Here is a 17,250-nt window from a genome sequence, read left to right as displayed (position 1 = left end):
TTGTGCCAATATACAATATTAGAATATTAGTTCATTTTGACCTGATATCGATTAACACCTAAAACCATCCTACAGTTATAATATAATATTTTCTTACAACCAAGCAATATAAATTTTCTTTGCCTTAGATTACCAAACTCACTACACATTCTTAGAAGTGGTATAAAAGATAGGAAGTACTGGTTCATTAATGGGAATTCTAATGTAAGTTTTAAGCATGTGAACCATCAATTTTCATGACAACATAAAAATTAATTAGTTTTCTTATTCACAATTGCCAAAAAGGACATGTATATTAGCAACCAAGATAATTCGAACAAAAAAGGGAATTTTTCAATAGAAAATAAGTATTTGACATGAAAAATCAAAAGATTTTTGTCAGTTATTGATCCAAATAGAGGTGGCTACCTTTTATAATGCACTTTAAAACGACTCAAAAAATATAGGAATCTCACTCTTATATCCAACAAAATCTCATATTCTTGTTCACAAACTAGGTACCATCAAGCATATTTTGAAGCTGAATTTTATATGGAACTTCACGCGGTTCTTTAGTACAGTAACAATCAGAGTAAACTAGATAAAATTTAAAACTTTAAATGTGGGCAATAGATACTTCTGCTTACTGGGTTAAAAATAATTCTATCAGATTCAGAGGTTCCTGCCATTGCTGCATAACTGAGCCAAAGGACTTTATTAGAATCCAATTAAACAGTTTAAGGCAAAAATATATATATATATATATATAACTAATCTTAACATAGCAAGGAAAGGAAAATACAAAGGTAAGCGAATCTTATTTGAAAAAGACAATATAAGTAGAAAAGTTACAGATATTGTAAGAGAAGTTTCTTACATCAACATTGCATCCTCAACTGTGGAAGCAAGAGGAGAAACAACTTCAACAGTCCCACAATCACACAAGGCCCTACAAAAACATCATGTTTTCCAGAAAACCAAAAGTGTTATAATTGCATAATGAATATACCAGCACTATTCTTATACATGATCTTATAAGAGCTATCATCGGGTTTGTTGCTTGAAAATGTATAGGTCTAATCCAACACAGGGAATTGTCATAAGGTTGTGTGCGTGCGCTTGTGTATGTGAAAGTTTATATTTTTCTAATATGCTCTATAAAATTTTAGGAAGACACATAACTTTTTTTTTTTACTTCAGTTTAATTCTATTATAGTTAACTGACAACCACTTATATCATAAGCTGAAGCTTTTAAGATTGGTCGTTGGGATAACTGGTTAGTAATTCAACTTTCATATAGTTTCAGAGTGGGTCTGAAGTTCAAATTCCACTTGGCTTTAAAAATTTATATAGTTAATGTATTGGCTGGTCATGATCAATCAAGTCAAGCACCTACCCACACATGAATGGAGATTTTTAATAATATAGATTCATTGTGACCTCTACACCAATTCATCTTCTCTTCACTAAAATATAAATCCTCACAGCCTACAGATCACATTTCACAGTCAGTTGCCTACTCAAAATTTCATCCACCTCCATCAAATGTTGTACTTCGGATGATACAATATCTCAGTCCTCCAATTTGGTTGCCAGACAAGTAATTTCGTCCCTTTTTCCTCTTGGCTTGAATCACATAGTTTTGTTTTGGTTAGATTTGTTGGATAATTTATGTTTTTTCATAAATAAAGTTTATTAGTTGTTATAAACTCTATTTGGAAATTTGAGTGTTGACTTCTGCACTTTAATTAAAATAGCAACTAACAGTGATCAGAATTTTTCTAGTAAATGTTCTTTGAAAAGATAGCATCTTTGGAACTATAGAATTCAACTTTTATCATGCCATCATTGTCCTAATAACAAATTGGTGAATGCAGATTAGTAGAGAACTCACTCCCTAAATATAGGTGGCTTTTTACAAAAGCATGAAAAACAGTTACTTGGAGATAAACAAAGATCCAATATCAAACTTTTCAGATTTGCAAGCATTTTCAATTGTGAATCCAGAGGTAGATCAAATATAAAGCTGCTTATGTGTGACTAAACCCACTAGACCCAAGCATTTTGCAGTTGCATTGTCTAAAGGAAGGTAGTTCTTTGACCGTACATATTCACACATTAGTATTTTTAAAATATAAAATATATTAATTAAAATAAAAAATTTAATCGGAGCTCTTTTGGTTGTATCAGCATCTAACCCTCAGCAATGCCCGTGGTGCATTCTGGATTCTCCAATTGGGGTTGCATGCTTAGTTCCCAGAATTCACCAAAAAGATGAATATTAGCTTTTATCGAAGCAAGGGATTGGATGATTTGAATGAAATAGTCAGCCCAATAGGAATTAATGGCATTGGGGTTAAGGTTGAGGGCTTTCCTTAGAACTAGGAGAGACCTTCTGCTTGCTTTAGATGATGTTTCTAAACGACATTGATTTCATTGCCTCTGGGTTGGCACCGACGCATGGAGCAAGAAAATGAATTGAATGTCCATCTCACAAGAAAGATATATATAGCTTCTTCGCCACATGATTCTCTTCAAGCGTCCTGCCCTCCCTTTCCTAACTTGAAGGATGCTGGCAAAACTCTATCTATCCATTTATCCATCAAATAGATATCCCACTTTTTTGGTTTAAGCACTCTGAACTTCAAATAGTGACTTTTCACATATCGAAGTTCTATATAAAGCCCTTCCATAATCAAGAGAGTAAAAGCCTATAATGCCTAGTAAGTAATCGAGCCTAGAAGCCAGAAGTGGAAGAATCATTTTCCCGTCTATACACCCTAGTCAACTGATCAGTGGCACCGGGCTTTCTTTTTTTTCATTTAACTAGTAAAAGCTTATAATGCCTAGTGAGTAATCAAGCCTAGAAGTGAGAAGTGGAAGAATCATTTTCCCCCATCTATATAGTCAACGCCCAGTCAACTGATCAGTGGCACCGAGCTTTCTTTTCTTTCATTTAACTTGACACTTGAAGGAATGTCCTTTATCAGCTAATGTGTTATGGGAAACTTTTCATCACTACTGCATATGCAAAACCTAAGATTGTGCCCTTCCCATTTTGATAGCAGTCTGTAATAGTTTTCAAAAGACATTCACTAATTGCTTCTTTATAAAAATTTCTACTTTCTGGAATTCAATGTTAAGAAGTATGTTTTTCCAGAAAGAACAAAAGTTAACCTCGCATGAACTAAGGAATCAAGCTTCCTTGCTTATGTAGATTGTTCCACTTTACCAAGTCAATTAAACTAGGACACCATGTCAGTTAAGCATTCCACCATCATATATTCCACTTCCTCTAACAAGGTCTCCTAGAAACGCCTCTTTAGTCTTTAAGGTCTAGATGATATGGCTTTAGACACCCCACTGAAAGATAAGGTGGAAGGTTGGAAAGAATGGGTTCTCAGGGTTGAAGGAGCAGCCTTCTTTCTTGAGATATTCGCTCTACCCTTCAATTATTATAAGTTTGAAAGACTACTATGAGGGGGTTAGTAAAGAAGAAGGCTTCGCTATTGCTCCTATGATTTAGTTGGTTAGAAGCTTTGCAAGAAGCAAATGAGGTCGCTTTGCTCTTCATAGACAAGGCTCGTTATGGATGGAGCTTGTGTATTGCTAGCTTGTACTCTAAGGAATGAACGGCCATTGAGGCCCAACGAGAAGAGACCCACGACTGCTCACTCTCATGTACTATTTATGGATTACGAAAAAAAACTATATAACAAGAGTCTTTCCATCCAAAGATATCATGTTCATTAACTTTTGGCCTGTCATAGTCTCTTCACCTTTTTCAGACCCCAACGACTTCTTCATTACTCAACATTGGTGGATCTCTTATCCAAAATATTCATTCATAAGGTCTTGCTTACTAATCATTTGAGGATTTCTTAATAGACGCTTAAGCTATCACCGATCTCCGTTGTCCATAAGGCTCTTTTTTGAAAGGCTTTCTCTACCGAGATCTCTACCTCTACCGATTAATCTAATACATCAAATGCTCCCTAACTTTGGGCATATATACTATATTCATTTTGTTATATAAACTTCGAAAAACTTCCATAAGCAAAAAGAATCATCTAGACATGAAAATAATGAAAAGGAAACATAAAATTAACATGTAGGCAAATTAAAAGTTAGAAGAGTTAACAAAGAATATAGCCAAGGATCCTTTTAACTTCTAATTATTAAATCTTTGAAAATAGTTGATGGAATGCAGCACAAGCAAAAAAATCACCAACAAAGGCTAATAGTGCATCCACATAAATTCCTTGTAGTCAATCCCAAGGCAAGCAAATGGGTTGATAGTGTTAGTGCAATCATGCCTCAAGTGATCGAGTTTGACCAAGTCATTTTGATGTGTTTGGCAAACAGTTTAAGTTAGGTTAATGTTGTATTCACTGACAAGATTTGTCTAAATATATATGTCTAGAAATCTTGACAGTAAGAAAGTCTAAGTAGGTGCAGTGGTTGGAAAAGTCCAAATAAGTTAATATTGACCATCTTGGTAGATGAAGAAGTTCAATTAGCGTTGGTAGATAAGGAAGTCCAATAGAAGTTGGCAAATGGTGAGGTCCAATTAGGACAAGGTTGACTGAATACTTGGCGGACAAAGAAGTTCAATAGGAGTTGACAGAAGAAGAAGTCCAAGTAGATCTTAGCAGATAGGGATGTCCAAAAAGATATTGGCAGATAGAGAAGATCAACAAAGTTAGAAGAATGCTTAAGCACGGCATGTGTCGATGAGGAAAACTCGTAGGCAAGGCCTCTTAGCAAACAAAGAAAGATTTGGAGGTGAAACTCCTGCTAAACGGAAGAAGACCCGAAGGTGTTGAGACGACTAGACAGGTATTGAGTCAATTGAAGACAGAAAGTGCAGATAAACCTTTAGTAATCAAAGTTTCAATTAATTTCCACCTCTAATAAGGAGAAAAGATAGTGGGATTTTTAAGGGGTGATTTATTGTACAAGTCAGTAGGCCATGTAGTATAAGTTGACGTCTCGAACCACGTTAAATAACTTTTGTTAGCATTGCTTCTATTGATTTTAAATTTTCTTATTTTCAATGCATATATTTGATCTTAACATAAGTACTAACAAGTACCTAAACTTTGCATTTAAGTAGTTTTTGTTTAACAAATTTTGGCATCTATTCACCTCCTCTACTCACACCACCGGTCCTGAGAGATAGCATAGGCTAGAAGTGGTACTCTTCCCCCAAAGTTCTAGCATTACAATTGTAAGATCACAAATAGAGACTAACATTAGCAACGCTCACAGCATAGAAGTCCTCATACAGAGCGAAGACATGCGATTAAGTTGAGAGCAAAGACTAGCAGTAGCCATGCTACCCAATGTTACTTATAGATCTTTAATAGGAGAGTTTTGGCCTTCGATCAATGGCTATCCTAGACTTGCTTATTGAGTGACGGATTCACACTCCAACAAGATGGCATTAATCGCATCGCTCGTAGCTTAATGGTATCAGATATCAAGACTGGGCTAATGTAGGTCACTTACTCAAGCCCATTGGCCTGAAAGTAAGCCCACTCAAGAAAGTTAAACAAAAAATAGGACACAAGAAGCAATGGTTAAAGAGGTTTCGCCAAGTGTAGAAGAGGTTCACTAGGTGATTCTAGGTTCGTGACTAAGAATTATAGAGTAGATCTGGATAGTTAGACCATAGATGGCTCTAGGAGGCAATAGCAACACCTCACATTGAGGATTGATTGGTTTCCATTGCAAGGTTTAAAATCTCATATGGTGTCGAACGACATAGTCAAAATGTATCACGCTCTAATAAATTATTGATACTCAAAACTACTCAACACAAGTAATTTATCTTGTGTTGTTGTGTCAATCATGTCGATGAGCATCATGTTATGCTAACATTCAGCATTGTTTAACATGCTATTTTTTTTTATTTTTTTGAGCTTTTGTTATGCAATGCAATGATAAAATTGAGGCATTCCATATGAGAGTTAAGAATATCTATGTGTTCTCCTTTTATTCTTCTTTATCATCTCCTTCCTCCTCCATCCAATTCTCCACCAGCACCATATGTTGAAACATTAATATGGTACCAAAATAGTATTGTTTCAGTCAAAGCCGAACCTTCGACATGACTTGATATTTTGAACCTTGTTCCATTGCACTCTCAATAAGATGATCAGAGCCCCTCTAGGTTAGGAGGAAAAGATAGGTCAAGAGAGGGGCTCAATCACCACTTGGGGTGAGGGATTCCATTACAACAAAGAGTGTTTGGCAAAGGAATGCATGCAATGGAGGATCGAACCAGATATTGCAAGGCTTGTGAGTAGAAATTTAGCATTTGAGCCACTAAACACTTGCGTCGCATGTGCTAGTGCTCAAGCGAAGAGAATTAGTGATTCATGTGCAATCAAGATAGAGAGAGTAAGAGAGAAAGAGGATCTAGAGAAGGGGGGCAATGAACCTTACCTTAGGGAAATATCTCCTTTTTGAAAATGCTAATTTTTCTAAAAAGGGGATCTTGATACTATGTGGAATTTGGAGATTGAAGTATATTGTATTTTTCATAGAGAAAATCATCAAATGGGTGTTTATAGACATATTAAAATCTTACACCTAAAAGTACTAAGGTGATACTAACTTATAGGCGCTCGCTTGACTGCGTCTAGGTGCAAGGGGTTTGCCTTGCTGCGCCTAGGTGCAAGGCACAGCCAAGCAAGCTTCTTGCACTCGATTTTCTTGCCTCATTGAAGCGAGGCGTACAGATGCAAATCATGCCCAAAAAAACTTTTTAAAGCTTAGCTCATACCTTTAATTACCCTTTTAACTAATTATGTAGTATGCATGTGGCACTTATTTCTATGCATGACACTATCGATCATATTTCTTTGGATGAGATAGACGATAGCAATGAATGATTGATGGAGGGATTGAATAATAACACTTATAAAGACAATGATTTCCATGCGCAACCAGGCGAGCTTCTTGCACCTGCGTAGTGACCTAGGCGCACTGCTTGAAAAAAAGGCACTTAAGTGTGCACCTTGTGAGATGTGATAAGAATGCTTAAGGCGCAATTTTTCTTGCCTCATTGAAGCGAGGCGTACAGATGCAAATCAAGTCCAAAAAAAAACTTTTTAAAGTCCAACCCATTCCTTTAATTATCCTTTTAATTAATTATATAGCATGCATGTGGCACCTATTTCTATGCATGACATTGTCGATCCTATTTCTTTGGATAAGATAGGCAATAGCAATGAATGGCTGATGGCAGGATTAAATGATAATGTTGATGAAGAAAATAATTTAGTATTTGATGATGACAATTTGACTTGGAGTGAAGTTGGATGAGCTTCTGAAGTTAGTGAAGATGCCTACAGTTTTAGATCTCCAGTTTCATCTTCTTCAAAAGAAGTAAGGGCAACTACATCAAAAGGAACTACGAGAAGATCTTCTACAAGTTAACTTACTGATGAAGAGGAGGAAGAAATCAATATTGAGGAAATCAATGAAAATTCAACTGGATACAAATTTGAAACATCTGGCGATGATGACAATGATATAATTAACAAAGATGATGAAGATTTTGATGATTGAGATATTTGAAGAAAAAAATTTTTAATTTGAATTATGTGTATAACATATTTATTTGCTAGTGGATTTTATATTTACATTATTGTTTATTATTGATGGACTATAATTTTATTAGTGAAATATTTTGATAGAAATTTCATATATATATTTGAATTGTAAAAATTTATATCTAGAGCGTCTTACTTCAATAAGGCGTACGTCTCACCTTACGTCGTGCACCTCAAGCCCCACAACATCTACGCTTTTGAGCGCCTCATGCTTTAAATAACTATGGATACTAAACCACTCGACAAATAAACCTATTGATCTAATATCACCAACACCTTACACATTCCACTAATCCATTTTTGTTCTAAGCTCTCAGGTATTGACTTAGATACACACAATGATTTATATGTGACTACTCCATTGCATATGCTTGCTCTCGCTCTCATTCTTGATCACAACATTTAAGGCACTATGTGCAACATCAAGTTAGGCTCATGCATAAAATTAACCTAGACTACAAAACCCAATAGGGTAATAAAAAAATAGACAAAATAGATTTCTAAATCATCTAGCATTTATCCCAACTAGTTGGAGTTGGTTATGTAAATCCCATTCCTCCATTGATTTTCATAAGAAAAAATTTATTTAACTTTATAACTACCAAATTTACAAAATAATATATATATATATATATATATTTGACTTAATCAAATTTGATAATTTTATATTCAAGATTTTTTCAATAAAATCAAATTTGAAAGAAAATTTTTTATCCTTCAATTTGATAAAATAAAGAATTAAAAAATTAATATGATTCATTTAGTGCATATTTATTGTAATTATATATATATATATATATATATATATATTCCAACGAAATGAATTAAAAATAGTATAAATAAATTATTTTCTTTAACTTAGTCAAACTCCGCCCATGGCGAACACTCTATCATGGTCGATCCCAAGCCTAAATAAAAGAGGAGAGTTGCGTTAGGATATCAGCGAGCATTATATATTGATCTACCAAATCATTTTTACATGACCAACTCTCCTCCCTTCTCTCCCTCGATCTCTCTTCTTTCCTCCTCTATTTCTATCAGTCACACTATCATGTCAAAGTCAACGAATGAAATGGTAAATTCCACCTATACCGATTGGCATGGTTTGGCACGTAAACCATGCTCCCAACTATTTGATATCAACTTGATGGATTATGTTACTCATTGATATTTAAATTCTATATTGAACATCAAAAAATGCTTCATGATACATGACCCAAGTAAAAGTTAGGTATTTCTTCTGCTAAAACTATGGCACGTGATCTCTTTCAAAAAGAAAACTAATCGATATATTCTAGCCTCTAGTAAGAATGATAAAGAATATTGCAGTATCCAGATCCATCTAAAGAACTACATGAAATAAATAAGTTGAAAATTCAGAAAGGAATACCCTGTTATATCTGTACGTGAATATGTTGTCTTGAGTCCTACAATGCCACAAAGTGAGGATGGAATCCTCACTGAACCTGCCTTCAAAATATAAAAGAATTAAAACATGTGTACAAATTGTGAATGACAAGAATATAGAAACTCATATTTTATTTGCACAACCTCCACCATCTGTCCCTACTGCTGCAGAAATCAATCCAGATGCAACAAGTGCTGCAGGACCAGAAGAAGATCCACCAGTGTATCTTTCAGTTGAATGTGGGTTTCTTACCGTTCTGTGGAAATTAAAGTTGAATTGGTGCATAATATATATATATATATATATATATATATATATATATATATATATATATAAGTCTTCAAAAACTGAACATCAATGCACGTTATTTGCGCGATCAAAACAGTTAAGATAAAATAACACGATTAAAAACAAAGAGAATAACAAAATGTATATACAAGGAATGAAAATAGAAATAATAGAAGAATAAAAATAGGAAAGGGAATCATACTTAGGAATAGATTCCTAAGATATATTCAATAATCTTCAACAACTTCTATACTAGAGCATTAAAAAAACTTTGTATTTGCAAAACTAAATCAATTAATATAATGGCAAGAGCATCAGAAAAGGATAGCCTCTATGGAATTAAACGAGATTATAGGTGTCAGACCAAGTATATTATTCCTATTATTCCAAACACTCCTCAAGCTGAGCAGAAATATTTCCAACCATGATTATTATCTATGTTTAGATATTAAATGCTAATCTTCAACAAGTTTGGACATTCCACCAAACCAGTATGTAATCATTAGTATGATACAAGTATGATGTATCTAAACTTTACTAGAAATTGACTCTTTGTCAAGTCTTGAAGGATGTTAGTTTAAAATAAATAAAATTTCAGAACATAGGAATACAAGGACTGAAAGACGGCAAGGATATGACAAGATGGGGAAAAGATGATTTCCAATAGCAATTTTATGGGAAAAAATGTATACGTAAAACAATATATATATAATATATATATAATATATATATATATATATATATATATATATATATATATATATATATATATATATATATATATATATATATATAATTTTTACCAAAGGATGATCGATCTTCTCCAACATAAATACATATAGATAGATAGATATACACTAACTTTTATTGCATTTGTACTGGTTTTCTTGAAATTAATGATCTCAAAACTATAGTGCAATACCAGTCAGCATGTATCAATTGGACAATCAATAACAATATGATGCCAAATTAGTAAGATTAGCTGGTTAATTAGTAGCATTGAGTAGTTACAGCAATTATGGTCACAATATAAATTTTGGAATCAATTTTGTCACAAGCTATAAAGAGCATAAAATCATAGAAAAAGGAGTGTTGTACCCATAATTGGGGTTGTTCCCGGTTGTTCCAAGCCCCAACTCATGCATGTTTGCTTTTCCTATGAAAATCACACCACAACTTCGTAGTCTAGAAACACATATTGCATCTTCTGTGACAGTATGAACGTTGTGAAACCATGTTGTAGCACCTGAATCAGGATACAAATTAAACCAACAATATTTAACTCATCTTCAAGAATTAGTCAAATTGATTAACAAATTGACTATACAACCTTTAGTTGGGTGAGGACAGCAATCTATGTCATCTTTAATGGCCATAAATATACCATCTAAGATGGAAATAGGTTGTCCTGGATGTTCCATTGAAAATTTTGCTCAAATGAAGGAAACAAAGTCAAACAAAATAGGAGTCATAATTTCAAAAACTGTGTATGAATTAGCTTCACCATCTCCAAATCTTTGAGTGGAAGCTGAGGCTTGCCTCCTCACTTCATCTGCACTAAAAGAGACCAGAAATGGTGCATTGGACTTTTCCACAACAGAAATAATGTGCTCTGCAACCTACATCAAATCCAAGTTGAGTCACTTTACTGTCTGAAAGTACCAAAACTTCACAATCTTTGTCAACTTACAATAGATGGAGTCGTAAAAACTTTTCTATATGCATGTGCATAGTCACGAATTTTCCAGTATAGAAATGGTGATGAAGAATCATGATCCCATTCTGGAGAAGAATCATAGCTTGGGAGGCACTCCAGTGCTGTTTGAACACGTTCAACAGGGTGTCTGTCATCGCCTAGGAAAACTACTCCAGGCTCTGGCTCTGAAATATTTTACACATTTTACACATTATATGCGCAACAAACAGACAGAGTTATCAGACATAATCCTAGTCCAAAAGGAACATCAATTAAGGATAAACTGCCTATAATCTTCTTTGTGTCCATAAACTATCTACTGATAGAGTAGGAATGCAATTGCAAGTCTGAACATGTTGCTGTTAGTTCTTTATTGGTGTTACTGCGGACTAGACACCAACTCAATTGAACATTGTGAAACTCCATGGTGAAATTTTAAATCTTACCCTTCACATAACATAATGATATTGGTGTCGCTTATAGCTTTACACGTCTTACCTTGAGGTGGGTACTCTGGCTTAAACATCGGCCGCTCGGGAATCACAGTATTCCTCAAAATCTGCACGATAGATAATCGAATTTGAATCATGCCGTCCACGGCAAGGAACAAGAAAAACAGTAAAAAAATCCGACCTTCATCAGGCCATTCTGTTTTTTCAAGAAACGGGCGATGAGAGAACCGAGAACCGGGGCTTCCATCAGCCAAGTGAAAAGCAAAAACCCATAGCCAGTCAAATGGGGAGCTGCGAGATACCAACAAGCGCACACACACACAAGAAATTAAACCCCTCAGTGAGTCCATCATGGCGCATTTAGGGTTATGCATCGGAAGATGCGTCCTGCGATGATAGCCCTAAATCGAGATCAGGGGATGAGCACCGCGCACCTTGGATGTGTTGCGGCTTGTACTTAACGGCGGAGACGTCGACCTCCTCCACCGGCGGCATGACGTGCAGCATCTTTTGACCCGTCAGGATGTGCCCTTTTCGCCTCTTCTTCTCCCTTTCGCTCTCGCTGCGGATTAATGAAACAGGGTCGAGGTCGGTGGGAGAATAGCAGGCGCTTTGCTATTGACGCGCAAGGGGCGGAGAAATAAAGGAGGTGCTATTACTCAAAAGGGTTTGCTTTTGAGCTCACTTCCGGGAAGTAGAGGGTCAATCACACTCACATCGCCGTCTCATAGTTTGTAGTTGGTGGTTATTGGTTGGCGCGGCTGTTATAAGTCAACGAGTGGGTAACGGAAATTCACTCGACTTTCAATAATAATTAAAGATGCCCGCACACTTATTTTCTAAAATATTATCCTCTTTAAAAATAATATAAAAAATTTGGCTGGTAGCCGAAATTAATATTAGCGTAGAATTGCACTCAGTGGCCACAACTGGCCGCGGCGTTCGTAGCGGCCTCTAGCTATGAAATCACAGCCAAGGCAGTCGCTGCGAGTTGCTTGATTCAGCCATGACTTTTAGATTTTCTGATAATGATTTATTGAATAATATTTGAATAGTTATACAATATATTTGAATAGTTATACAATTATTGAGCAATTATAAGTGATATTATTGTTTGATAAATATTTGAATATATTAAAATATTATTATATAATGGTCATATATATTAAAATTTAAATGAGATTTTAATGTGATATTTATTGATTTACTACGAATAAATATTTGAATATGTCGAATATTATTATATAATTTTTAAAAATATTTAACATGGTCTTAATATAGTATTATCTTATTTAATTTGTCACAATTTAGAAATATTTTTTAGCGGCGTTTAGGATCCTTGAACATACATTTTTTTAAGATAATTACATCTTGAGAGAGGGTCGAAGTGTTTAGAAAATTTATAAATTTAAAGGAGAAATAGAAAGATAGATTTTAAATTATGTTATTGGAAGCCTAGGATACCAATAGCAGAAGCTAATATCTAATCTTGTAAACTTTTGTATCGTATCACTTTTTTCTTTCACGGCTTAGTCAAGGGTGCTGAAAAGCATATTGTGTTGTTTCAAGTTAAGGTGTTGACAAACAAGTTAGTATTCCTTGATGTGATCAAGGAAGATTTGAAAGTAAGATAAAGGAATTTGAGTATTCATTTCTCTTACTTCAACCGTTTGAAACACATTTTCTTTTTGTTTTGCAAAGTTATTAAATTTTGAAGTCTTTCTGATGCAAGACAGTTGAGTCAAAAGTCAAACTGAACTGTAAGTTAGAGGCAAGACAAGATCAAGTCTAATCAAGATGAAGCTCGAGTCAAGTCAAATCGAGCTCAAACTCAATGAAATAGTGGGTAGTTCAAGTCAATCCTCCCAGAAGACCCCAAGTTAAGACCCTCCGAGTTGCATTCAAGTTGGGTCCAACTTAAATTTTACTCTAATTCAACATGGCAACGATCTTTTCACTCTGCAGTAGAAGCCCGACTCTGTGGTTCCCAACTCCTCGATGCCCGACTCAATGGTCCACAAATCCTCGAAGCCTGACTTCGTGGTTCCCAACTCCTCAATGCCCCACTCCATGGTCTCCGACTCCTCGACATTCGACTCTATGGTTCCCGACTTTGTGGTTCTCGACTCCTCGACACTCAAGTACCCCAAACACCTCCACCCCGAGTACCTTCACACCCGAATGGGGAGGATGTGGTTAATTGAAGATGTGGCGCGGCATCCCCTCAACCAAAACATGGCTAATTGGGGACGCGTAAGGGGGACAACATGGCATCCCCTCAATCAAAACATGACTAATTGGGAATGAGGACATAGAGACGACATGACATCCCCTCAACTAGAACGTGGTTATATGGAGACATGGGTGTCATTTCTCTCTCCAAGGTATAAAAAGGGTCTACTCCTACAAGCGAAGGTATGCGCACAATGGACAACAAAAACCCACACTCACTTCTTTCCTTTTCAATATTTTTTCTTTATTTTCCTATCACAAGGGCCTGACTTAAGGTTGAAGTAGTTGCGCCAAGGTCCATCTTGACCTCCATTCTAGATCTCAGATTGGATTAAATTGGCATCGTCTATGAAAATTTGAGGCGAGACGTTGAGATGGAAGACACAGTAAAAACTCTAGAAAATCACAACTCCACTGGTGAGAGAGGACAAGGTGAAATTATCACCATGACATGGGAGGACTTCAACCAGCTCGTTGCTACTATGGTGCAAGGAATACTACAATGACATACTCTATTAACTCTAGGTCCTGCCCGGGTACCTCCGGCTCCTATCAAGACATCTCTGGCTCTTGGCGCAACACTCGATGGGGCATCACCCAACAGGAGGAACAGTCTCACGAATCTATAGCCTAGGAAACACCTCAGAAAAATCTTAACAGAGATAGGGCACCCTTAATTGCTAAAGAAAGAAATACTTGAGGCACTCTTTTTTTTAGGGATATCTTAGAGAAGGAACTGTCGCGTCATTTCTGAATGTCGCAGCTCGGGGAGTATACGGGGTCATCACGCCCAGAAGATCATTTGTGGCAATTCAAGAATGCCTCCATACTACAACAATATACTTAGAGTCGTCAATTTGGGTTGGTTCGTTGGGTTGACCCGCTCCCATCAAACAATTTAAGTGAGTTAGATTAGTATTTTATCAATCCATTTTAAGGTGGGTTCAAGTGAATTGACTCGCTTGTGTTCGTGACCCGCGACCCACGGGAGTCGAACGCGTGGTGGGCTTGGGTTGGCCTACAAGTTGAGAAACTTATTTTTTTCTAAAATGTAAAATAAAAGTAAAAATTTTAATAGACTTGTGAGCTTAACCCACCTAATCCACAACTAAACTTAAAATATTTAATATTTTTTATATATTTTTCTATTTTTTATGAGCCCGTGGACTTAACTCATCTAATCCGCAATCCAAACATTAAAGTTTCAACATATATATATATATATATATATATATATATATATATATATATATATATATATATATATATATATATATATATAGAATCTTTTTAGTAAGTCTGAGGGCTAACCCACAACCCATCTTGAGTTGGGTTGGGTTGGGGATTTCCTAGCTCACTAAGATAACGGGCTGACCTGCATGTAATGAGTTGGCTTGCTCCTGCCATGGGTTGACCCGTTTGACTACATTAAATACACTGATGGTGTTAAGTGTAGAAATTCCTAACAACTCTGTATAGACTGGCACAAACTTGATTTAACCGACTCCCACCTAGTTCCATCTACTCCTTTGACAAATTTAGTGTCGTCTTCTTGCATCACTTCGTTAGCAGCAAGTGACATCAAAAAACTCTTCTCAATCTCTTTGCCATGAAACCGAAGCGCTCTCGATGCCCCCTTTTCTACTTTGAAAGTCCTAATGATTGCCTTCTACCAAGGACTATTAGAGGGAGATTTTTTTAGATCTTTAGTGAAGCAACTCTATGCTAAGTATGGCATTCTTCTAGGATGAGCCGAGAAGTACATTAACGTGGAAGAGACTTAGCTCACTTGAAGAAGTGATGTCAGCAGCCAGTACCCCATGGCCACGCGACAAGATAGGAAGGCTCCTTATCAGCCTCCTTGGAACAAGGCATCTCACCCGATTCTCAGTTATGCTTCGGCTCGCATGGAGGTAAGAGTTGTATAAACTGTAAACGAGGTCCCAACTTCATCTGTTGAATAGAGCCAACAATCCTAGAGAGACCTGCCCATTTCTATGCCTTTTATTAGATACATGGTCACTCTACAAGTGAATGTCATCAATTCGCCAAACTCGTAGAGTAGTCTAGCAACGCCAGTAGAGAGAAGGTCACCACTAGCATCACCTAGGCATTTTTTGGTTAAATACTCTTTGACGTGATGACTCCGAAAGTTGACTCAGACACCAATGAACAACCTAGCCGTCGAGGCAATCTTTGAAACTAGCCCAACATCACTAGAGTACTCAATAGGAGGTCCCAAGAAATAACACCCCCCATCGAGGTACCATTGATATGATCTCAAGAAGCATGATAGATAGGGATTTGAATCGAGTAAGGAAAGCTCATGGATGAAAGCTCAAGAGCTACAAAGTCAGTACGGGAAGAGAACGAGGAGAAGGGCAATGTTTGGGCCTAGAGATTAGTCACTCCTCGTGACGATGCACTAGTAGTCCATGCAACTATAGCCAATTACGACATGTCTAGAGTATTCATTGATACCGGAGCTCGGTCAACATTTTGTTCCAAGAAACCTTTGACCATATGCAAATTGATAGAGATGAGCTTAAATCGACATTCACCACTCTATTTGGGTTCATAGGACACAAAATACAACCACTCGAACAAATAAATCTTCCATTGTCTTTGTAAAAAGAGCCCTTGCGACGAACTCAGATTGTCATCTTTATAGTAGTCGATGTCTCTTCCTCCTATAACGTCATCTTGAGGAGGTCATCCCTGAGTTCGTATAGTTTCTACATTCCACTAGAAGGTAAAATTATCTATAGGTGATCAAGTCGGCGAAGTTAGGGGAGATCAGACCATTGTAAGAAAATGCTACATGGAAGTATAGATCTCCAACTTGCGAAAGGTACAAAGAACTCATAGACAAGAAGTCCAAACTCTTCAAGATATACCTATATCCTAACCTGCCGACAAGTAAGAGGAAGTACAAATTGTGCCCGGGCAACCAAACAAACCATTCGGATTGCAACCAACCTCCTTCCCGAGTTGAAACAAAAATTAACCACTTGTCTTTCCCACAACAAGACAATTTTTCTTGGTCTCCCCAAGGAGTCAGCAGTATATCTCCTATTGTAATGAAGCACAGACTCAACAACATACCAGAAGTTCGATCAGTCAGGCAAAAGAAGTGACATTTCAAGCTCGATCAGGACAAAGTAATCTAATCTGAGATTACTAAACTACTAGAATTCGGACACATTCGGGAAATCCAATTCCTTATCTAGCTAGTGAACATTGTACTGGTGCACAAAACTACAAGCAAATGGCGGATCTATGTGGATTTTTGAGACCTCAACAAAGTCTACTCGAATGATTGTTACCCTCTCCCCCAATAAACTAGCTGATAAACTCGACCTCAGGTTGTAAACTCATCTACATGCTAGATGCATATCAAGATTATCATCAGATTCCCCTAGCAGTCGAAGTTCAAGAAAATATCAGTTTCATCACTTCTAATGGGACCTTTTGTTATATCATTATGTTGTTTGGACTAAAAAATACAGGTGCAACTTATCAAATGTTAATGAACCGAGTCTTCTAACATCAGATAAGAAGGAATGCTGAGG

General features: G+C 36.3%; 1 protein-coding gene across 1 annotated transcript; it reads right to left on the bottom strand.

Moving 5' to 3' along the window:
* Positions 1–626: 626 nt before the first annotated feature.
* Positions 627–12,097, bottom strand: LOC141832221 (fatty acid amide hydrolase; the record flags this gene model as incomplete). Its single annotated transcript, XM_074719711.1, is given in 11 exon segments — positions 627–678; positions 857–928; positions 8,993–9,068; positions 9,154–9,266; positions 10,397–10,544; positions 10,629–10,706; positions 10,803–10,917; positions 10,989–11,179; positions 11,493–11,553; positions 11,628–11,737; positions 11,881–12,097. Coding segments are annotated over 11 exon segments (1,089 nt in total), but the record flags the coding sequence as incomplete, so codon positions are not given.
* Between the last annotated feature and the right edge of the window lie 5,153 nt (positions 12,098–17,250).

Source organism: Curcuma longa, chromosome 7, assembly GCF_044706935.1.
Source record: "Curcuma longa cultivar G26 ecotype Majalengka, Jawa Barat chromosome 7, ITB_CL_G26_1.1, whole genome shotgun sequence".
Classification (NCBI taxonomy): domain Eukaryota; kingdom Viridiplantae; phylum Streptophyta; class Magnoliopsida; order Zingiberales; family Zingiberaceae; genus Curcuma; species Curcuma longa.
Note: the sequence above shows the minus strand (reverse complement) of the source record. Positions and strands in the feature narration are given on the sequence as shown.